At 45.2% G+C, this 23658-nt stretch overlaps 1 protein-coding gene across 8 annotated transcripts in view; it reads right to left on the reverse strand.

Moving 5' to 3' along the window:
* Positions 1-1257: 1257 nt before the first annotated feature.
* The window catches only part of CIB4 (calcium and integrin binding family member 4), a 50603-nt gene continuing 28202 nt past the window's right edge, over positions 1258-23658 (reverse strand). For 3 of the 8 annotated variants that reach the window (XM_038561016.1, XM_038561015.1, XM_038561017.1), the window contains exons 5-7: positions 3804-3913; positions 2894-2982; positions 1258-1452 (exon numbers count right to left, since the gene is read on the reverse strand). In XM_038561016.1, coding sequence (XP_038416944.1) covers positions 1422-1452; positions 2894-2982; positions 3804-3913 — 230 coding nt within the window. In that variant the 3' untranslated portion in view covers positions 1258-1421. Of the gene's footprint in view, positions 1453-2888; positions 2983-3803; positions 3914-5148; positions 5271-13648; positions 13791-23658 lie in introns of all 8 variants that reach the window. The other 5 variants (XM_038561010.1, XM_038561009.1, XM_038561014.1 and 2 more) reach the window with 3 other exon arrangements.

Here is a 23658-nt window from a genome sequence, read left to right on the forward strand (position 1 = left end):
GATAACTTGTGGGGTAGGTAGTGTTATCCCCACTTTACGGATAAAGACACAGTCTCAAAAGTTGAGAAAGCTCAACACAGCTTAGAGGTGATCCAGTGTTTTGACCTAAGCCCTCTTTTTTCCACTACATAACCTGCTTGTGGTCCATGTGGAGACAGGAAAGTAGGGATGATACAGTCCTGAGGCCCCTGTGGTGCTTGAGAGAAAAAGCTATGTCAAGCAACCACCTTTTGCATTCTTCCCAGACAGGCATGGACAGGCTGATTTGTCATCTGCCCCTGGGACTATTTCTAGAATAGAACAGGAGAGAGTGACTCAGGACTAAGCCACTTTTCAAGGAAATGAGATGTTGGTGGTTGGGATTCTGGAGTACCTGCTCTCACCAGGCTGCTGCTTCCCACTTCCTGGGAGGCTGCCTGCCTGCTGGGGCAGGGGACAGGATGGGGGTGATAGCCCCTCAAAAGACAGGATCTGGGATGGGGACCTCAGGCCAGGTATGTATCCACACGACAGGTTTTTTTCCAACATTCCAGCATCTCTTGGATTTGATCAAGGGACTCTACCAATCGATGGGAAATTTATTGCCTCTTGAATGGGTGAGTTAGGACCTAAAGGCAGAGACCACTGCAAGTTCAAGTACATGTGGCAGTGAAACAGCCCTTCCCCTGGGAGCCAGTGTTTAGACACTTCCCCGGAGGACCATGTAAACACGAAAAACCATGTGCCCATCAGAGAGGCATCTGTCAGCTCTCAGAGACCCTCTAAGGGACTTCTCTAATGGCCCAGACTCCTTGACCACCTGGGCTCCAAAGGGTCCCTGTGGGGGCTAAATTCATTCCAGGATTTGGCTGAATAGCAAAGTAAACAAACCTCAACAGCTGTTCACGCACTGTCACATCCTGGGGACTGAGGGTGCCAAGTGGGACTAGATGTCTTCTCCCTTGACAAGGACTGGGAAGCCAGGCACCAACTAAAATGACCTCTATACATACGTCTCTGTACAGTCAGCACCGGGAGATGCTGGAATGTAGCTCCAGTGAAAGAAGGGAATGATGTAGATTTCTTGGTGAACTACATTCCATTTGGCCTGGTCTCTGCTGTGATGTGGGTTGGGATTTGAGCTCTGTCCTCAAAACAGATGGTCACCCCAGCTTGCTTGGTGTCACTGGCAAACTTAAGCCCTGGAATGAGCAGTCCTTCATAAAAAGTACTTCTACGTGATCCTGTATTCAAAAGATGAACTGGTGGGGCAAGGGAAAGGCTTTTGTTTTGCTTTATTGAATAAATAATAGTCTCAAAGTGAGGGAAGGACAGGGACAAAGTCATACTTCTGATCGGAGTCCCCCAGCACCTGGAGAGGGTTGATTCCAAGTTCCAGCGGTCCCCTCCTTGAGGCTGCAGATCAGGTATTTGTGGCCACATCAAAATCCCCAAAAGTGAATCCGAAAGGAGCTGAAAGCATGCCATGAGCCACCTTGAGCTCCAGATCTAAAGTGCCTTCCAATTTCTGGGTTCATAGTGGTCCTGGAGGCACCCTCCTTTGCCCACTTCTCATCCTCTCTCTGAGGGATGGCCAGTTTACAGCTGTTACAAACCAACCCAAAGCCTTCTTTATGTTCCTTTTAGCATCACCAGAAAGCAAAAAGTGTCAGAACCTCATGGTACCAAAACCAATGGAAAGATATGGGGCAGATTCAAAGAGAAAGCAAAGAGGATAGGATTCTGGCCTCAGTTATGTGCTGGGCTGTTCTGGAAGAAGAGGAATTACCCTTAATTGGGGTGGTTCCAAGTGTGGACTGTCTTTCAGAGGGTCTGCCCATGCCCGGCCCCATAGCAGCCAGGATGGCCTGGAGAATCCTCTCCTCCAGCCACGTGATTGGAGGAAGGGTGGACACCTGACCCAACTTGGGCCAATCAGATCATCTGACTGGGAATTTGGAATCAGAGCTGAGAGCTATTCCTTGGGAGTCAGCAGACTGCTGCATGGAGGTAGTGACTGGCTTCCTGTCTGACAAAGGAGAGATTGCTGGTTTGCATGTAGAGCTAAATGTAGAGGAGCTGAGGAGAGAGGCAGAGACTCTAGGTGCAGAGAAGGGAGAAAATGCACTGCCTTCGGTTCCTGACCAGGTGTTCTCCGAGGTCTAGTTGTCTTTGTTCTTTTTCGGATTGTTTGGTTAAACTACTTTGAATGGGCATTCTTTGCTATCGAATTCACTTAGACTATGAGACCAAGGGCAGAATAGGGCCCAGGAGCAGCAGACACATGCCAACAGATGCTGACTCAACACAAGAAGGGCGTTCTAACAGGGCTGTTCCATCATGAATGGGCTTCCTCCGGGGGTGGTGCTTTTCCCATAAATGGAAGGAGCCAAACAAGACTGTTACACATGGCCTGGGCAATATGGAGATGGCCAATCATCTAAAGGGTGTTCAGACCAAGATATAAGACCATTAATGCCCCTTCTGCCTGAAACAAGTTTTGGAAATACTCCATGACCAGCATCTTCACACCCCTGTGCAAATCCCTGACTCCCAGTGACTGCTGGAATTGTGGGGGCAGGGGAGCAGGATAGGTGGTGGCAAAGGCCCCCCGCTAGTCAGTCCTGGATCCCCTGGTGGCTGGGAAGAAGACATCAATGTACCAGGTCAGCCTTAGATGGGCAGCACCTGAAGACAGGACCACCCACATCATTTGCAAAGCCTGGAATGCTATCTTGGCTTTGCTGGTTAAAATCCCACTCCCTCTATCTAAAGGTTAGAAATTTAGGTTACCTAATTTCTGCGAAGCTCTGGGTTTGCTGATTCTGAAAGAATTGACAAAGTACTCCCCATTGGCTCTTCCTGCCCCACCCCCACTATAGTGGGCACTCCCCCCGCTCCCAGAACACCTTACTTCATGAAGTCTGGAGACTTGGCCATCGCATGTTCAAACTCCGAGAAAGACAGCATGTTGTCATTGTCCAGATCCGACTCATTCAGGACCTGGCCAGGGGTGGAGGGACAGCCAGAGAGCAGAGAGGAGCCCCGAATAAGAAAGTGAGGTGAAGGGGGAGAGATGCCTCACACCAAGAGCTGCCATAGCCAGGCTCTCTGCTTAACATGCATCCCTGACACCCACCCACCCCCACCATGAAGCAGATGTTCCCCTCTCCCCCCCTTGCTACTCCCCACCAGAGACAAAGGCATGGGCTGGTCTCATCATGGGATGAGTCCCCTTCGTGTCTCTAGCACAAACTTGGCAGTGAAAATGGGTACAGAGGTGAGCTGGGTGACATGTCCCCACCCACACCTATCATCCGGCCACAGGCAGGGGCTCTGTACTGCAAGGGGCCAGTCAGGTGGAGGAGAAGCAATGATCCCTTGTGGTTTTCTCTCTGCTTCTAGCTTCAATCCAGACCAAAAGGACTTGAGAGTTCTCATGGTCTTAGGACAAACAGATTCGTGAGGCTGCCTTGGTGTCCTGTCACACTTTGGACTATCACTCCAGGACACTAGGACATTGTGTTTTGCTGGGATAATGTGGGAAAGGGGACATTGTGATGTGTCCCTCTAAGGCTCAGCTGCTTTGGAGCCACCTGCCTTCAGTGACTGCAGTGTGAGTGAGAGGCCCTCTTGGAGTGGGTGGCTCAGGCACCTGTTCTTGGGGACTTTGGAAGGATGGACCATGGAAGAAGGAAAAAACACAGGGGAATAGTGCTTCCAGCTGTGTGCCCATCCCTCAGGGCACCTCACCCTGCCTGCCATCCAGGGGCTTTGGGGGATGACCCGGCCCAACCCAGCCTGTGTGGCCCCGGGGAACACACATGGTTTGTGAGGTCGGTCAGCAGGTCCTCCGACACGTCATCACTGTTGAGCAGTCGGAGGACAATCCTCTGCAGGTCCTCCTCGTCGATGAAGCCATTCTCGTTAAAATCTGCAAAGAGGAGGCAGAGCATGATAGGAAGGGGAGGCTTCCTCGGCCTCCCAGGAGTCCAGGGAGCCCTGGCCCCACAGAGCCCCCCTCTGTCCCTGGTGGGTCAGCGAGCCCGGGGAAGGCAAGCAGCCGGGCCGGCTGCAGATGCAGGCATATCTGAATAACACGATTAGAAACAGCCATAGTCGTGAGCATTCACTGGGCGCCTACTACCTGCCCAGACACACCCTGAGAACTTCACCTGTTTTAAGTCACTGAATCTTCACAATCAATCTTTTGTTAGTCTTACTTTAGCAAAGAGAAACCGAGGCACAGAGGTGTAGGGTGTTGGCCCCACACTGTGGGTAAGCTGAGGGCGGGACTCAGATGCAGCTGGGCTGGTCCCCAAGCCCATGTCAATCACCGTGCGATGGAAGTCTCCACCTCAGACCTCACAAGCCAGTAGGGGGTTGGTGGCCAGGAGCTGGGGGCACGGACAACAGCAGGACGCCGGGAGTTGTGCAAGGTCCCTGCTCCTGGCCCTGAGCAGTGCCACCTGCCCCACCGGCGCTGAGGACGATGCCCAGTGTCCACTGCAGGGAGTGCCCTTGCCCTTGTCAGACCTTGGGGCTTCCTTTTTGAGTTCAAAAATGGTCATTCCTATGAAACTACTATAGCATTGTATGTCAACAACAACAAAATATTGTAAGGGGCCTTACACAAGCCCCCTGCATGCTGGACCTCCAGGGTGTGTTTAACCCAGTTTCCCACAGAGGCGCCTCAGAAGGGGGTCCCTGGCCTGTCAGTGCCTGCTGCAGGTCTTCTCTACGGGCCCTGCACACTTCTCCGCCAGCATTTGCAGGAGGCAGCGCCCTGCGTGGAGTCCCTCCTCCTTTCCCTCCAAGCCCTGGGATTCTCTGACTCACCCTGTGCTCGCCCTCCCTTGCCCCCTGTGAAGTCTCCCTGACACCCTCAGGCCCAGGATGGCTCCCTCCTCAGGCTCCCGCAGAGTTCTAACACAGGACCTGTCCTTGGCATGAGGCTTGCTCGCCTCTGCACCAGGGGCCTAGGGCTACCTTGTCTTCCTGTTGCAGCACATGCTTCTTGCCACTGCCTACTTCATTTACACTCGGCAGCCACAGTGGGTGCCTGCTGGGGCCCATCCCTCAGCCAGACATTGGGGCACAGATGTACCAGACTGGCTCCTGCCTGCATGGAGTTTCCAGTCTGGGGCTGCAGGGGAAACAGTTGGGCACCTGAGTAGCTTGGCTCCAGGGAGAGAGGAACAGGCATCCCAAGGTGTTCCAGATGAGCAAATTCATGTCCGACTGGGGTTGGGGGTGTGAATGAAGAAGACTTCTTGGACAGAGAGGCGTCACTAGGGACAGTGGTAGAGAAGGAACAGCACCAGAGTGATCAGTCTGGGGTAAGGGGACAAGAGGCTTGGAGGTCTGGGAAAGAGAATCAGAAGTTAAGTGTGGAAGGCAGGCTCAACTCATAGAGCCATGAATGCCGAGGGAGGCAGGCCTTCTCTGGGAACCCCAGTGCAGCCCCTGCTGCCTCTGGGAACCCCCAGCACAGCCTCTGCCTTTTCTAGAACACCCAGCATGGTACCTACCTCCTCTGGAACCCCAGCACAGCCCCTGAACTACTTGTCAGCCATGCAGTAAGTGCAGTAGGCTTAGGCAGGTACAATACCACCACGACAAACACAGACGTGCCAAGCAATGATCTAAGTGCTTTCTCTTCTATTGCATTTAATTCTCATAACACCTATGAAGACAGTGAGGCGCACTGAGATTAAATAACCATACTTACTTCCTTAGTCTCATTTCAGCTGCTTGCCTTTATCTGATTTTTTTTTTTAAGATTTTATTTGACAGAGAGAAAGAGAGAGAGAGCACAAGCAGGGGGAGCAGAAGGCAAAGGGAGAGGGAGAAGCAGACTCTCCGCTGAGTGGGGAGCCTGATTCAGGGCTCCATCCCAGGACCCTGGGGTCATGACCTGAGCTGAAGGCAGATGCTCAATGAGCTGAGCCACTCGGGCACCCTAGCCTCTTGCCTTTAAATATTCTGTCCAGCCCGGGCTTCTCCTGAACTGCAAGTGTACTTGTCCTTTGCACTTGGAGATCTGATAGGTCCCTCAAGTTCAACTGGTCCTAACCCAAACTCTTGACATGGCCCCTCGTCCTTGGCCCCAAACCTGCTGCACTCAGCTGTGCCCTTCTTGGCAAATGGGCAGTGGCCAGTACACTTGGAATCATCCTTGATCGTGCCCTTCCCTCACTCCCCACCACTAAGGTGGTAGCAAACCCTCCCAGTTCCACCTTGGAGAACAGTGGACCCAGCCAGATGACCTCCCCACTGCACTGCCTCCACCATGGCCCAGCCAGCATCACTGCTCTCCAGGGTTATCCAAGCAGCCTCCTAACCAGCATGCTTCCTCTCTGTCTGCCCTCTCAGTCTGTTTTCCCCTCAGCAGCCTGTGGTCCTGTGGATCGTACCTAACATTCCTCCCTCAGCACCACTTCTCACAGCCTCCGTCTCAGCCACAGGAAAGCCCAGATTCTGACAGTGTTCCCCAAGACCCACTCTGCTCTCACTCTGCCCCCTTGCCTTTCCCCATCAGGCCAGGCGTGATCCTGCTTCAGGTCTTTGCACTGTGCTTCCCCTCCCTGGAACACTCACCCAGAAATCCTTAGGGACTTCATTTAAATGCCAGCTTCTCACCAGAACCTGCCTAAAATTGCACTGTCTGCTTTATTTTTCTCCCAACGCCCAATAGAACCTGGCACACTGCGTGTTTTACTTATTAGCTCCTTTATTTCTCTCCACTAGAATGTAAATTCCTTGAGGGCAGTTTTGTCTTTTTGGTCACTACTGTATCCCCAGTTCCTGAAACAGTGCCTGGAACAGAGTAAGCGCTAACTGAATATTTGTTGAGTAAATGGATGCATGAACTACCCAAAGTCACATGTTGATAAATGATGGAGACAGTAGAAAACCCAGGCAGGACAACTCTGTGGGCAGTCTGTGTTCTGAATCACTCATAACTATTTTTATTGTGATGAAGCATCCAATTTTTAGCTGGGTGTAGGACCATCTAAAATGAACACTATATTTCCCAGCCTCCCTGGCTGCTAAATGTGGCTCCATGTTTGAGTTCTGGCTAATGAGAAGCAAGCAAAGGAGGCACAGGCAACTTCTGGGGATGTCTTTAAGGAGAAGGCATAGCCCTTTGTGACCTCAGAAATGGTGGATAAAGTGACACCATGGAGAAACCTACAGCCTGGACATTGCAGAACCACCGTGGACAGCTGCCTCTGGGATTCTACATGTTAGAGAAATAACACAGAGCTGCCAGAGGCCTTAGAGACTTGAGGTTCCCTGTCATTTGCCACCGAATTTAATCCTAACTATTGCATGATCTGAGCCTCAGTTTCCTCATCCATAAAATAGATAACAGTAGCTCCACAGAGTTGCTGTGAAAATTAAATAGGAGAATGCATGGAAGTAATCTGGCATGGGGTTTGGAATACAGAAGATGCTCGCTATAGAAGATGCTCACTAGATAGAGTAGAGGCTCAATTCTATGAGGATGTGAAATACTGAAAATGCCAACCCTAGAAACTGTAATATCTTGCTTTGAAGAATGGAAGCTAGAGCTATATTGGTCCTGGGATGGAGGAGCGAGTGTGCTGATGTCATAGGCTCCTTCAGGGGTAGAGCTCAGACTTTTGTCTCTGTTCCCCTGGACAGGATATGGATGTGGCAAGTACAACTCACCACCCTAGTCCTTAAGCAAGTGGCTCTCTGGCCAACTGTGTCTCAGCCCCAGCACCTGGAGGCTAAGGCCTGAGATGTCCACCTAGGCCCTCCCTGCACAGCTCTGCTATCACACATCGTGGGTAACGGCTGGGTGCAGGTGCAGGGGTGAAGGATCAGTACTAGGACTAGAAGGAGTGGGCAGCCGCAGTGACATTGCACTGCTGGTAAGAAGCTCCGCAGCCTCTCCCAGAGACCCCGCAGTGTCCCCAGCCGTCCCGCTGGCCCAGATCCCATATGCAGAGACTGCAGCAAAGTGACATGGCTTTGGTCCCAGGCCATCTGAAAACAGAATAATTTGCTGAAGTAGAATGTAGTCCTGGACAGTTCCTCTCCTTTGGGGGTGCAAGGGCAGAGCAGCCTGGGAAAGGGGTGGGGGCTGGGAGCTCTGGGCTGCTGGCCAGCCCATGCAGCCTCAGCAGCCTCAAACCTGCAGTCCTGGGCTGCTCTGAGAATAGGGGGAGGGCCTACTTCTTGCTGTTTCCTGACAACAGGAAGGTTAGAGAGAGCTTGGAGAATAAGGGCTCAGCCTTCAGGTCCCCCTAGAACTCTGTTGCTATCATCATCGCAACCTCTCTGTCATGTTACTCTGTGGAACTTACAAAGTACTTTTGCAGAAAACAGCTTATGCAGTTGAGTGAAGACAGAGATGCTTTCATTATCATTCCCGGGAGAACTGAGCCTGCCTCCCTTGCCTCTTCCAGCCCTTGGTACTGTGGCAGATCTTGGAGTGGTGTGGCAAGATCTCCTGCTGGGACTCTGGACCTGCCTAAACGTTGTTCACAACTGGTGGAAGCTGCACTGATGGGAACAGGAAGGCAGTACTGGGTTGTTGGTCTCTGGCAGGTGACAGTCCCTCCAGAGAGGGCAGGGGATGGATCCATTGGAAGCCAGGAATGTCCCACAAAGCAGAAACTGGAGCCCAGCAGGTACATCCCCGGTGCTGGATTCTTGACTGATAGCCAATATCCCTGCCTTCCTACTAACTGCAGTACAGTTCCCATCCAGGGTGACCCCATGTTCAGCTTAAAATACTCAGCTTTCCAGTCTCCCTTGCAGCTATATGTGACCATGTGACATAGTTCTGGACAAAGCAATCCAAAGCTGCTGGGTAGGGCATCCCAGAAAGCTTGTTAAAGAACCAACTTAATCTGTGCCTTCAAATGTGTATATGGTTCTTATCCCTTCTCCCATCCCTTTTTCTTCCTGCCTGGAGCAAAGATGAGGAGCCTATGGGCCCAGAAACCATCCTGTGATGATGAAGAAAATAGTCTTATACTACAGATGGCAGACTGGGGGCTTGAAGGAGCCAGGCCCTCTGTTACTTACCCCTGCCTCTGGACTGCCTAATCCCAGGCTTTTTTTTTTTTTTAAACATGGTCACTCTTATGTATAACTGAATGCAAGCCTAACTGATATAGTATCTCTGAAAATCTGCTGCACTTTGACTCACCCAGGGAGCTTTTAGAAAGCCCACCCAGCAGGCATACCAACATCCTTACATCAGATCTTTGCAGTTGGGGCCCTAGTAGCCGTGGGTCGTAAGTCCCCATATGATTGCAGTGTGCAGTCACGTTTGAGAACCAATGAGTTAGAGCAGCATTTCCTAAACTTTAAGATGTGAAGGAAGCAGCTGAAGGTCTTGTTCAAATGTGGGCTCTGATTCAGCGAGTGTGCAGTGGGGCCAGAGATTCTGTGTTTGCAACGGGCTTCCTGTCGGTGTTGCTGTGCCTGGTGGAGGGGCCCCGTGTGGGGGACCAAGGCCTTCGAGCATCGAGTTAAGCCTCTGGACTTCAGCTGAGAAGGATCACTGGGGCCATTACCACCTCTCCTTTTCCTTTTTTTCCCTCTTCTTCTGCCTTCACTGCTACCCTTACCGCCTCGATTTACTGAGCAGCTACCACGCGCCAAGCACTGGGCTCAGAGATTCACGTGTCTCATCTCTAATCCTGCTGACAGCTCTGTAAGGCAACAAATCTTCTGAACCCAAAGAGAATTCAGATTTGTCTGGGTATATCTGATGAAGCCTTGGAGTTTATGAGTCCCCAGGCATGTATTTGCACAGCTGATTTGCATGAAGACTTTGCGCTTTTTGTTTTTGTACTTGAGCTCAAGGAGGAAGGAAACCCATCAAGAGGGCCTGGAGAGAGGGGCTGGAGGAGGACACAGGGGCAGCGTGGGGGGCAGGTGGTGTCTGGTCCACGATCTGACCTGAGGCACTGAGCCTGACCTCTTGGGAGTGAGGGCATTCCCCCCACCCCCTTCTAAGCTGAACACTATTTAGCTCCTGTGCCTCGAAGCCTGAAGAGAACCTGCTGTTCTTGTAGCTCCCTGAAGGTTTGGGTGTTTTTGTTTGTTTAGCTCTGAAAACCATGGAAAGACAGCTGAGGCAGACATCTTTGGGAACATCTGCTCAGCTTACACTTTACCATTGCTGAGAAGCGTCCCCACCCCTAGCAGTAGGCCCCAGGAGCTGTGTTTGTTTATGTGACTCTGCATCTTTTTGGCTGCGCTTGATTGGACAAGGCTGTTTACTCAAGCCTGGGAGTAGCAAGATCATTGGTTTGGTTGAGCCATCAGCATCTCCTGAGAAAATAGGGGATCAGGGTATTCATCTTTGGCCCAATAGGCACAAAAGCATAAAAGTCTGCAGAAAGAGAAAATGCAGAGGAAGAAGCAGAGATGAGAGACCTGGCAGCCATAGAGAGAAAAGAAGACAGTAGCTGCGTCACTTCCTGACCACTTGCCAGCTGTGTCCTTGGGAGGCTGCTTCAGTTCCAGCATGGGTTCCATGCTGCTAGTGATAGACAGACTCCAAGCCCTCCTCCCCCCATGACCTGCCTCTTGGTGTTTATAGGTATGTAATTCCCATGTCCCTTTAGTATGGAACAGAACTGTGACTTACATCTAACCAACATAATCTGGCAACAGTGAACGGATGTTACTTCTGTGATTATACTGTATGAGACTATCTTACCAGCATATGGGCTCAAGAGACTCTCTCTCTAGCTGTCTTTGAAGAAGCAAGTGGCCATATCAGGGGAGACCCATGTAGCAAGGAGCACATGACAGCCCCTGGACACTGAGAGCAACCTCCAGCGGATAGTCAGCAGGAAACCAGGGCTCTAAGCTCCAGAGACACAAGGAAATGCACTTGCCAACAAGAGTGAGCTTGTAAGTGGATTCCTCCCCAATCCAATGCAGCCCAGACAGAGCCTTGATTGTAGCCCTATGAAATCCTAGAAGAGGACACAAATAAGCCATGCCAGACTCCTAGCCCATGGAAACCATGAGATTGTAAATGTGTCATCTAAATCCACTAGGTTTGTGGTGATTTATCATGCAGCAATGGAAAATGAATATACTGCAGTTCTTCATCTGTTGCCTTTTACACAGGTAAGTCCCTGTTGCTTGCAACATGGAGACTCTTGGCTAAGATGAGAACACTAAGCCCGGGCCAGCACTCTGCATCGGGAAGAGCTGCCCATCCAGGAGAGTACCGACAGGAGGCAGAAATGGCTAGAGACAGCACGGCAAGTGCTCTGCAGCACAAGTCCTGATAGAGAGGGTGGCAGCTGGTGGGCTGTAACCCTTGGGGATCCCCAGAAGTACCTGGGGTAAGGAAGGAGGAATACTAACAAATAGCTGGGGACCACTAAACCAACTAAATTTGGGTATGTAATTTCATTTGTACTTAACCCTGCTTAAAGTTCACTGTAAATGTATGTCTTGCATCAAACTTAGGACATGTGGGGCCATTACTTCTTCAAATATCCTTTCTTCCCCATTAATTCTCTCCTTCTGAGACTCCAACTGAACATGCATTAGACCTTTTTCTTGTCTTTTGTGTCCCTGGAAGACATGGTTTGCTCTTTTTTTTCTCAATGTATTTTCCTTCTGTTCTTCAGATTAAATTATTTCTATTGAACTATCTTCAGGTTTCTGACTCTTTCCTCTGTCATCTCAATTCTCTTGTTAAGCCCATCCAGTGAATTTTTATTTTAGATATTTTATTTTCCACTTGATTCTTTCTTATAGGCTCTATTTCTTGGCTGAGAACTTCTACTATTTCTTTCATTATGAATTTCTTTCACATTACTGGCCAAGGTTTCATAGCTGTTTTAAGATACTTATCAGCTAATTCCAACATTTTAGTCATGTCAGAATCAGGCTCCATTCTTAAGACCATAAAAATTTTTATTTTTTAAATTGTATGTTGAATAATTTTGGATTGTACCTTGGGAACTTCTGGTTTTCTAAAGTTTTTGTGTTTTGAATAATTTTGGATTGTATCTTAGACATTATAAATGGTTTATTGTAAAAACTCTGGATTCTGTTATATTCCTCCAAAGAGTGCTTTTTTTTTTAAATTCTATCAGGCAATTGATTTGACTTAAACTGCCCTGTCACAGAGAACCCTTATTAAAATGCAGTGGCTGCTCAAATCTCAGTTGTTATCCTTACCTGAGCTGCCTTGAGTCTGCCCTTGTATATATGGTTTAGAGGTCAGAAAGACATCTGGGCATAGTTCATACACAGATGTTGGGCTCCCTTGTCTGGCTTTCTTTCATGGACTCTCCCTTGCTTTTACTTTTCAGGAGGAAATTGCCCCAAACTCTCTGATTCTTCAAGTCAGAAAGAGTTCAAGTTTTCTACCAGTCTTGTTTGATGCCCCTCACCGAAGTCCAACTTTGAGCTAAATAAGTTTTTTTAAGGGGAAGAGGACCATCCAGTACCATTTCCTTCTTCCAAGTGTCAATTCTCTGCTTCTGGTAGCTTTCTAGTGCTATCAGATAGTTGATTTATATATATGTATAATATATACACTATATATGTGTGTGTGTGTGTGTTTTATATATATATATATATATATATATATATATATATATATATTTGAGTTTATAGTTGCTATCTGTGGAAGTGACTGTATGATAGGAACTATTGCATGATATTTAGTATGGTACTCAGCTATTCTCAGCAGGAGAATCTGTGATTTCATTTGCATTTACTGGACACTAAGCCTGAAAACAGAGGGCTTACAAAAATATCATTAAGTCTTGTTTACAGATGAGAAAACTGAGCCCTCATAGGTCCATCAGGCTTAAACTCCTCCACTCCATTTTATCCAGGTCCACTTGGGTGAAGCAAAAATAAGATGGTGTCCACTGTGTGGAGACAGGGAGGACCTGGGAGGAAAGGAAAGCACATGATATGCCAAACTATCCCAGCCTGAATGTAGAAGTCCTTTGGGGCCTAGGAATTGTCACGATGAGCTTAAAGACTTATACATGGTCTGTTTGAAGACTCCTCAAGATCTCTTTGTTTTTTTCCTTTTAATTTCTTTTGAGGATTCCAGGCATCTCGCTGTGCTAAGGGGGACGTGAGTCTACTGAAAAGCAGAACTTTAGCAGTGTCTTATGGGTACCCCAGATAAAACTAGAGACCAAAAGATATCATGGGACCTCAGAGATGATCTCTCTCACACATCTCATTTTAAACATGATGAAACTGAGGCCCAGAAAGATGAAATGATTTGCCCAAGTTTCTCAGCCATTTAGTGGTTGAGCTAGTTGTGGTGTTCAAATTTCTGAATTTCTGAAAAACAAGCATAGTTCCTTCATATCCATATGTAGCCCTCACTCTCTCTTTCCTTGTCACTCCCTCTGGCCTGCCTACACTACCACAAAACACAACACCAATGACTCCATTTGCCTCTGATGGCATGGAAGGAAGGGCATCTATCCATTGAAGCAGTAGTCACCACCATTTTTTAAAAAATCTATAGAACTGAAGAAACAGGATAATACCCATAAACACCCAAGAGAATCCCAACGCACATCATCCCACCAATGAATTGATGTTGACGGATTCCAGGTTGGTATTTACTCTATGGCACTTCCCCCTACTCCCCCCCCACCACTCAGTCACCCACCATAGATGCGAAAGGCATACTCGATCTTCAGGCTGGGGCAGGCCTGCTCACTGAACACAGATGCCATGCTCAGCACATCCTCAAAGGAGAACACATTGTTGTGGGAGAACACTTTGCAGATTCGGTCTCGAAAAGGGTTGACCTGCGGGAGAGGAGGAGGGGAGGGAGGAGGCCTATGGATGTCAGGTTCATGCCTCCCTGGCCTTCACATATCTACCAGAAGCACAGCAAATTCCTCTTTGCACCCTCCTCTGCTTTCTGTATGTCTAATTCATTCCCATCTACTAGGACTCCTTTCCTCCAGTTGTTCAGGGGTCCAGCCCTGCCTGTTCTAAACTCTTCCTTGCTAGCAGGCTTTATCAGATCCCAACTTTGCTGTAGTATTCCAGGATGACCCTGATCCCTTCCCTCAACCAACCCAAATTCTTTGACTTGGCACCTCAGCTAAGAAAGCTATTTAATGCTGTGAGTTCACGTAGTAGATCTGAATGGCCAATCTGCCCAATTTTTAATTAGTTAAATCACCTCTGGATGATTTTTCTAGTCCCCCTTTCACTGATTCTCACTGACAAGGTACCTTTTCAAGGTTCCTGGCTTCATGCAAAAGGACTAGTTTCTCTGCTTCAAGCAGAGGATCTATTAACTCCCTCAAGGGTATTTGAGCCCCAGCCATAACCCCCTACCCCCACCCCCTGCCTCTAGGGGCCTGTATCCTTGTCTAACACTCCTTAGGGTTTTCCTAAGCAATAGTCAATGCTTAGTCCTCTGGTTTTGATCTCTCCATTTATGGCACATGAAAATTTCTTCTTCATTTCTTTTGAACTAAGCTATATATTAAAATCTACAGTTTAGTTTTTAGTACTCCTATGTATTTGAGGTGGGAGAGAGAAAATTCTGTCACCTAGGATGGCCATGTACTTCTCAAGCTTTAGTGAGCAAGTAAGGTCCCTAAGGTCCTTGTTAAGAACATGAACTGTGAGCTCCCACCCTGAGACATCCTTTTTAGAAGGGCTGGGGTGTAGCCCAGCATTAGGGACGAATTGTGTCTTCCCCCAAATTTGTATGTTGAAGTCTTAACCCCTAGTGCCCCAGAATGTCACCTCATTTGGAAACAGGGTCTTAAAGATATAATTAAAGATGAGGGCATAGGAAGTAGGATGGGCCCCTAAACCAATATGACTTGTGTCCTTATGAAAAGAGGAAACTTGGACACACAGACACACACTCGAGGAGAACACCATGTGCAGATGAAGGCAGAGATTGGGGTGAGGCATCAAAAGCCAAGGAATGCTGGAGATCGCCAGCATGCTACCAGAAATAAGGAGAGAGGCATGGAACGGATTCTTCCTCACAGCCCTCTGAAGAAACCAATCCTGCTGACACCTTGATCTCAGCTTTCTAGACTCTAGAACTGTAAGACAATACATTTCTGTCAGTTAAGCCACATAATTGTGGTACTTTGTCACAGCAGCCTTGGCAAACTAATACGCCTAGGAATCTACGTTGTAAATAAGGTCCTGAGGTGACAGAGTTAGTCTCACATATATATACATATATATGTCCCAGAAGTGGCCAGGATCCTGGAGAATCTGAGCTGCCTTGCTAGAACCTCCTGCAATGTCTGCTTCTCCCCCCTTTCACCTCAACACCCCCACCCCCTGAGAAGCTTATGGTGATGACCTCAAATGAATGAAAATAAGGGCTAACTACTGTGATGTGTTCCAGGTCACGTGTACCTAGCTAAGTGGCTTCACAAATTACATTGCCAAATTTTAACTCAATTAACTCTCCCAAATGGTGGTTTAACAAGATTCCTGTAAAGAAACAACGATTGCAGATAATGCTTATGATGCAAGAGCAGGTGATCGACCAGAAAATGCCAGGGCAAAACCTTTGCTACTTAAAAATACAATTTCTTCTCTATTTATTCATAGAAATGGTGAGAATCTAGTCAGACATAACTGAAGTCCTGGCTTCAATGCTCATTTCCTGTGGTCAGACAGAGGCAAGCCAGACCAGCAAGCAGTGAGCCTATATCCAACCAGGGAATGAGATACCAATCTTCCCTTTCCTGGGGGCCCACCTTCACACCTGGCTTTGCTGGGAGTGATGGGGGAGATGGGATGGTTGCCAGGAAGCCAATCCACTCTCTCTCAGGCCCCTGTCATGTGACTCTGTTATCTATACCCACACGCACAAACAGCCCTTGTGTTATAAAGATGGGGAAGCAGGCAGTTGGAGCGGTAGCCAGTGGTAGCAAGAATAGTGCATAGAACACAATGTAGTGACCACAGAAACTGTTGGAAGAGGTGGGGAAAATATGTAGGGAAGATGTAGAGAAATAAACATGAGAACAAATTTCACACTGTGGAAAGTTTGCTAAATAGTTGAAGAAAAGTGCAGACTATTCTAACATGGTTTTCCTAGATTCTGTTTCGATAATAAAATACATGAAGAACCACATTTCTGTGAGCAACTAATGGAAAGAGGCGATATTGACTGAACAGTACATTACTTTTTTAATGAAAACACCAGTTATGGGAGAAATTGCCTGGGAATAATCACTGATGAAGTGACTGCTCCATGACGAAAAGGATTCTGGGTAAGGGTGCAGGGATGGCCATACATCTGAAACCCATTGCCCACAAAACTTCCTGTAGGTTACTACAGTGAAAAGGTTAAGTCCAGAAGTACACAAAGTGCGACAGGATGCATTGGTGGTTAGTTAAAAAAAAAAAAAAAAAAAAGAGTTTAAAGCATAGCAAAACATATACAATGATTTGTAACCAGAAGGGAAGTGACTTTGAAAACCTTTGAACCACAGAGAGATTTGCTAGTTATCTCTTGGCAGAGTACTTAAAATAGCCATCAAACTTTAAGAGGAATTATATGTGTTTCTTGTACAAAAAGACAAACGTTCCAAATTTGCTGAGCATTTTATGATGACAAGTGACTGTTGGCAGATATCCACTGAAAAATGAACTCGAATTCTTCTGACTCTTCGAGGTAGAGGTGACTCATTTTAGCAAGGAGTGGGAAAAGCACTTGCTTTTCCAAAGAACTCCTGCTTTGGAGAGAATATTTTGAACATCAGATTTTTGTTGTTGAAAACATGTGGAGTCACCTAAAATAATGCTTCTATCTGCATACTTGAAAATATTAGAAACAGATTTTAAAAATCTGTTTGAAAGTCATCCAAATGGAGAGTGTCAGTGGATTTTGAGTCCATTTGTTAAAAATATAAAATGCAATGTTTTTCCAATTAGCTTGTAAGAGCCACTGACTGACATAAGGAAAGATAGACATCTATGAGCTTCATTTTGATAAAAAGCCTTTAATTGGTGGATGGGATTAAAAATGAGTGACATAATTTAATACATGCAGCCAACGATACATTTCTTCTCTTTGTAGCGGCTATGACAGCCACTAAAAATAAACTCAACTAGAACTAGACCCCTGAATGGCTCGATCTCAAAGTGTTAAAGCAAGATTTTAAAAAATAATGAAGCACATCTAACAACACTGCTTTTCCTTACACTATTGTCATTAATTATAAGCAAACAATACAATTGTGAGAGGAAGAAATTTTTTCTATAAATGAAAGAGGAATCTATTTTTAAGGTGTTTATGATGTTTATTTAGTTTATGTAATATTTAGCTTTAAAATGTTTTATTTTGCATCTTTATATCATAACATACTGAAATTGTCAGTAAAGGTACAGAGTTTAAATATATGCATATTATGGGTGCAGGCTTCCCATTTTTTTTTCATTGGAGAAGCGGGACCAAAGATGGCTAGTGATCTCTGATCTAGATTAATCAGGGATGTGGAAATAGGCCCCGGAGTGGGGGGTGTGACTTGCCCAAGGTCACTCAGCCTAGAACCCAGGTCTCCTGAGTCTGCCTGGCACCATTTCCACTATGGTCCCTTGTGGCAAATAAACATAAAAGAAAAGGTGGTGATGGAAGCAGAATGTGTGACCATTAAAGTGTAGAAAACTTTGGAACTGGAACCTCTTAAAATTCTTACTTCAATTTAAAAAAAAAAAAATTGTTGCGGGGGTTGCCTGGGTGGCTCAGTCAGTTAAGCATCTGCCTTTGGCTCAGGTCTTGAAGGGCCCTGGGATTGAGTCCTGAATTGGACTCCCTGCTCAGCCAAGAGCCTTCTCCCTCTGCTGCTCCCCCTGCTTGTGCTTGCTCTCGTGCTTGCTCTCTCTCTCTTGCTCACTCTCTCCATCACTCTCTGTGTGTCAAATAAATAAATAAAATCTTAAAAAAAAAAAAAGGAAAGAAACCCACAATTTTTTGGACACAAAGTCCCAAAACAGAGGCTAGCTTGAAGTCAAAGGTGTGGCCCCTGCCTGTGAGAGCTCTAGGACTAGCCTTCTAGCAGGTAGTGGTCGTCCTGACTGGGAGCAGCCCTGGAGAGCACAATGTGAGCAAATACTGTGAGGAAGAAGCCAAGAGGAAAAAGTGGAGGCAGCAGGAAGGCAGCAGGCTTGGGTTGGCAGGCAGGCCAGAGTGAGGAGCAGAGGAGGCCAGTCCTAAGAAGGTGGCAGGGAGGGACACGCAGGACCTAGGATCACCAGAGATGTTTCTGGGCCCTGGGGGCCAAGGGGTGGCTGGTGGCTTCCTCTGTGAGGCCTAGCAGGCACCTGCCAGGAGGGTGTCTTTGGCCTGTCTCTGTTCTGGCAATGGCAGCTTCCCCCTCTCCCAGATTTGCTGCTTCATCTCTTCCTGGAGGGAGATCCCAGGGCACAGATTTCCCCTGTGGCAAGGCATCCTTAGCACACATGCATCTCCGTGCAAAGGGATGCTGCTGGGGCTGCAAGGATAGTTTCGAAGGACCCAAGAGAGGCTGCCTCTGTGCCTCCCCCTGCTCTCCATCCTGAGTTAAGTGCAGGCTTAGCCAGTGTCCTTGAGTCCAGCCCAGCCACAGGCAGACAGAACAGCTGGGAAGGGGCAGGAGAGGGAGCAAGGCTCATGAGTGATCACAGTTCCAGCTTATTGTGTTCCAGATTTGTGTTGCTATTACTTCAACAATCTGAAATCCGAACCAATAAATTTTGGGCCCTATCCAGAGAATTATAGTCTGCATTAAATTTCACACTCATTTAGAAGCCTTCAATCCTCCAGAGGAGGAAGAAGATGACAATTGACGAAGCAATGCTTCCATTTCAAGAATAACACGCACCCCAGTGTGAAGGCGTTCTGAACGAGGGATATAAACATGTCAGTATAGAAATTTATACAGGTAACTCGGTACAATCTCCATCTATGCACGACAACACTAAAGAAGATGAAAATAAACCCCAAATGCTGGGGATTTTTTTTGGAAACAGAAACTACAGTTTGTTGACAATAAAAAGATTGCAGTCCCTGCCAAAAAACTAACATTTTTTTAAAAGATCTTCTCAAAGTTATTGAACAAGAGATTTGATTTGAAGATGAAAGTCAGAGGGAAAATATTTGGACTTAGCTTAAAAATATCTCCTCACCATTTCTCCAACTAGTGCATAGTCAAAAGAAGCTTTTTACAGTAGCTGGAAAAAATTCACACAAAAATACGCTAGTGATTCAACAGTGACGTCACCGATGAAATTTGATTTTTAAGATCTTGTTTTTTAAAACAAGATCAAACAGCATTATTTCATTTAAAACTTCTCATTGCTAATCAAACTCTCTTTATTTTTAGTGTTTGTTGTTTTTGAATAATGCTTCGTATTGTTCATTTTGTCTGTTACCAACTCTTGCCAAAAGTAAGCAATTAATGTTTATATTTTTAAAATTTTAAATAGATGTAAGGCATCTGTCAAGGAAAGGAGTAGATGGAGGTGTCTTCTGGGAGGGGTACATAAGAGGTCAGTCCCTTCTGGGTCTTGAGTGGAGGCATAAGGTTACTAACACAGACTCTCATTGAGCAAAGTGCTACCTGAAAGACTTCTCTCATAGTTTTGCAAGATGGGGTGAGCAGACCCCATATGTTGGGAGAAGGGTATAACAAATCATTTGTGTTTTAGTGCCTTTAAAAACTTCCCTGGGTTATACCATATTTATGAGTTGGAAGGCTCAATTTAATTAAGATGTTGATTCTTCCCAAATTGATCTGCAGAGTTAATACAATTCTAGTTGAAGTCTTCCAGCTGATCTTTTTGTAGAAATTAACAAGCTGATTCTAAACTTTATATGGAAATTAGAAATACAAAGGGCCAAGAATAGCCAAAACAATTTTAAAGAAGATGAATAAGGCAGAAGCACTTACACTACTAGATATCAAGATCTTGCTATAGCTTTAGTAATTGATACAGTGGTATCAGAAGTACTGGTGCAAGGAGAGATAGACCAATTACCATAAGAAAAATTAGGGAAACAAACCCACATGTTTATGGCTGCTTGATTTATAACAAAGATCACATTGCAATGGAGTAGGAGAAAGGAAGGTCGTTTCAATAAGTGTTGTTGAATTGATTCCTACCTCACACCATACACAAAAATCAATTCCAGATTGATCATAGATTTAATGTGGAAAACCAATAGTAAAACTTGTAGACAAAAACATACGAGAACATCTTCATGACCTTGAGGCAAAAATTCTTTAACAATATAAAAAAGCATTGTTCATGAGGGAGAAAAATCCATAAATTAGAGTATATTAAAATTAAGAATTTATGTTGTCCACAAGACATCATTAAGAAAGTGAAAAGGCAAGCCATGGCAATCAATATGTACTTCAACAGGTGAATGGATAAATAAACTCTGGTATACCCATATACTGGAATACTTCTCAGCAATAAATAGGAACAAAGTATTGATTCACGCAACAATGTGGATAATTCTTAGATGTGTTTTGCTAAGTGAAAAAAAGACCCAGAAGGCTACATATGAGCCCATTTGTAAGATATTCTGGAAAATGCAAAACTTTAGGGATGGAAAACAGATAGGTGGTTGTCAGTGATTAGGGGAGGGGAAGCAACTGACAAAGAAGACTCACAGGAAATTTTTGGGGTGACGGAACTGTTTTGTGTGGATACTGTGGTGGCAGTTCCACACCTCTGTGCATTTGTTTAAACCCAGAGAACAATACCCTACAGTGGGTTAGTTAACAAGATGCAAATATGAAATTTAAAAAGTTTTAAAGATCCAGGATGCTAGTGAACCTAGGATGAAATGGAGGCCATGACAAATAAAAGTAACTGTATTTCAAACGTATGACAAAATCTTACTGGAAGGAATTAGGAAAGAAAAGCTGACCAAATAACTTTGGGAAATGGTGGTTTGACTGGGTACATAGTCTAAAGACAAAAAGAACCATAAACCAACACTGTGCCCTAGCTAGCAAGTTTGTTTCTCACAGGGGTGTATGTGGGTTAGTGATTCTGAAACTACATGGATACTGAGTTTGAATGAATAGATACATAAACAACAGCTAATAGGAACAAGTTTCGCATTGTCAAAGAAGAAGTTACAAAAAAGCAAGAGGAGAAGTCTAGATGTGGTGCTAGATTAGTCAGAGACATCAGTATAAACTCATGGGTATCTGTGTATAAAAATAAATAAATAAATAAATAAATATCCTAGCGTGTAGTAGATATCAGTTAATTTACATACATATATTTTATAGGTCTATCTACTAAGTAACTTTATAGTGGAGAAATCCAGAAAAACCACCTTAGTTAAGTGATCAAGTTTAACATCACCAGTAATAGGTCAGGTTGATATCACATATTCCCTGATATGACGTGATGAGAAGGGCACTTCACTTCTGCAGTATTCATTGCACTAATCTATAACTCCAGTTGAATCAAGAGAACACATCTGACAGATGCAGATTAAGGGAGGTTCTACAAAATACCTGGCCAGTGCTTTGCAAAAAAATGAGAGACAAAAGTGAGAAACTGTCACAGATTGGGGGAGACTAAGGCAATGTGAGAGTCTAGAGTGGCTACTGGAACAGATAAAGGATATAAATGAGAAAACTGGTAAAATCCAAATGAAATTTGTTATTTAGTTTGTAGTGTCCCACCAATTTTAATTTATTGTTAGTTTTAACAAGTGTACTGTGGTTATGTAATAAAGATATGAAGCACTTGCCTTGATAAATCCTAAAAGCAAACTTTGAAACGACTGGACTCATATCAATGAACAAAACTGCATCCAAGAACAAAACTCAGTAACATTTAAATGAATACAACAAAAGTAAGCAACTAATGATATACATTTTACAATATTCAGCAGCCAATGAAAAGTTAGCAGTCCTGCAAAAAAGGAAAATAAGACCCATAACCTGTAGAAAAAAACAACGAATAAAAACAGATCCAGAAATGACACCAAAAAATAAGCAGACACAAACGTGAAGATGATAAATATGCTACATATGTTCTAGAAGGTAGAGGAAAGCATGATGAGGAAAACTATATTCCTATCAATTCAAGAAACTCAACAAAACCCAGGTAGAAGAAACTTGAAGAAAACCATATCATGGCACAGCATAATCAGATCACTAAACACCACTGATAAAGGGGAAAATATTTTTGTTGGGGTGAAACACATACGTATAGAAGAACAAAGATAAAAACGAAACTAAGCAAGCCAAAAGATACAGACCAATATCTTTAACTCTGAGAGAAAGACAAAAAGGCTCTCATCCTATTATTCTATACCCAGCAAAAATATCCTTCAAACTCAAAGGCAGAAGACTTATTTTCCCCAGACAAACAAAAGCTGAGAGAATTCATCCACAGACCAGAGCTACACAAAGATGAAAGGAAGTCCTTCAGGAAGAAGGAAAATACCAGAAGGAAACTCGGATCTACACAAAGGAATGAAGAACACCAGAAATGATAAATATGTGAATAAATATGAAAGAACTTTTTCTCATTTTTCAAAGAGACAAATCTATATACATACATGGAAATATATCCATATATATAGCTAGAAATTTCACTATCCTTCTTTTGATAGTTGGTGGAACAATAGATGTAAGAAATTGTTAAGGAAATAGAAGACTATCAACCAACTTAACCTACTTGACATTTTATAGAGCACTCAGCCTTACACAGTAGTATACATATTTTTCTCGGGTGCACTTGGCACATTTACCAAGATAGAACATATTTTAGGTTATAAAGGAAGTCTCCATAAATTTTAAAAGATTTAAATCAAACAAAATATATTCTCTGACTACAACGAAATTAAATTAGGAATCAGTAACAGAAAGGTATCCGGAAGACACTCAAAGTCAAAAAAGTCACAAAGGAAATGAGAAAATAATTTGATCTAAATGAAAATGAAGACGCAATATATCAAAATTTCTGGTATTTAGTGCAGGCACTGTCTACAAGGAAATTAACAGCATTAAGTCTTGTATTAGAAAAGAAAAGACTTAAATGTTTACTTAAATGGAAAAAATAAGGCCCTTTATCCAGAGGTGGGAGTTGATCACTGGAAGAAAGGAATGTCAGGAATTTCAGGTCTATCAGGTGGAGCCCATTCTAACCCGGTGCGCCTGGGCTATTTGCCCCTAGGAAGTGGCCTCTGAGGACATGAAGGAGTTTGTCACCAAGGGGCAGTGGTTGGAAGCACAGGTGGATGGAACTTCTGGGCTGAGCAGAGAATGGATAAGTCTTCACAGACTTCTTCCTTTGACCCATTGCCCAGGAGGAATTCCTAGTTCTGGGTCTGAACCCCTGCACCCTTCAGCACTAGAGTAACTCTGCCAGAAGGTGGCAGTATTGAGTTAAAGTTGTATAGTCAGACCTCAAACCCAGCTTGTGTGAGTACCTACTGTGTGCAACCTATGGTTTGAGCTGTGACTATCTCACAGGCAGGTGACTGGATAGATATCACCACTCCATTTGACAAAGAGAGGAAACTAAAGCCCAGAGAAGGAGCAGACTAACTCCTAATTCAATGCCTTGTCTGTTACTCTTGACTCCATTGGGTATTTTCTTCCTAAGAATTTCTTACTGCACCCACAAAGCAGGCAGGGTTTGAGGCATTAGCCTGAGTCC

This window comes from Canis lupus, chromosome 17, assembly GCF_011100685.1.
Source record: "Canis lupus familiaris isolate Mischka breed German Shepherd chromosome 17, alternate assembly UU_Cfam_GSD_1.0, whole genome shotgun sequence".
In the NCBI taxonomy this organism is placed as follows: Eukaryota; Metazoa; Chordata; class Mammalia; order Carnivora; family Canidae; genus Canis; species Canis lupus.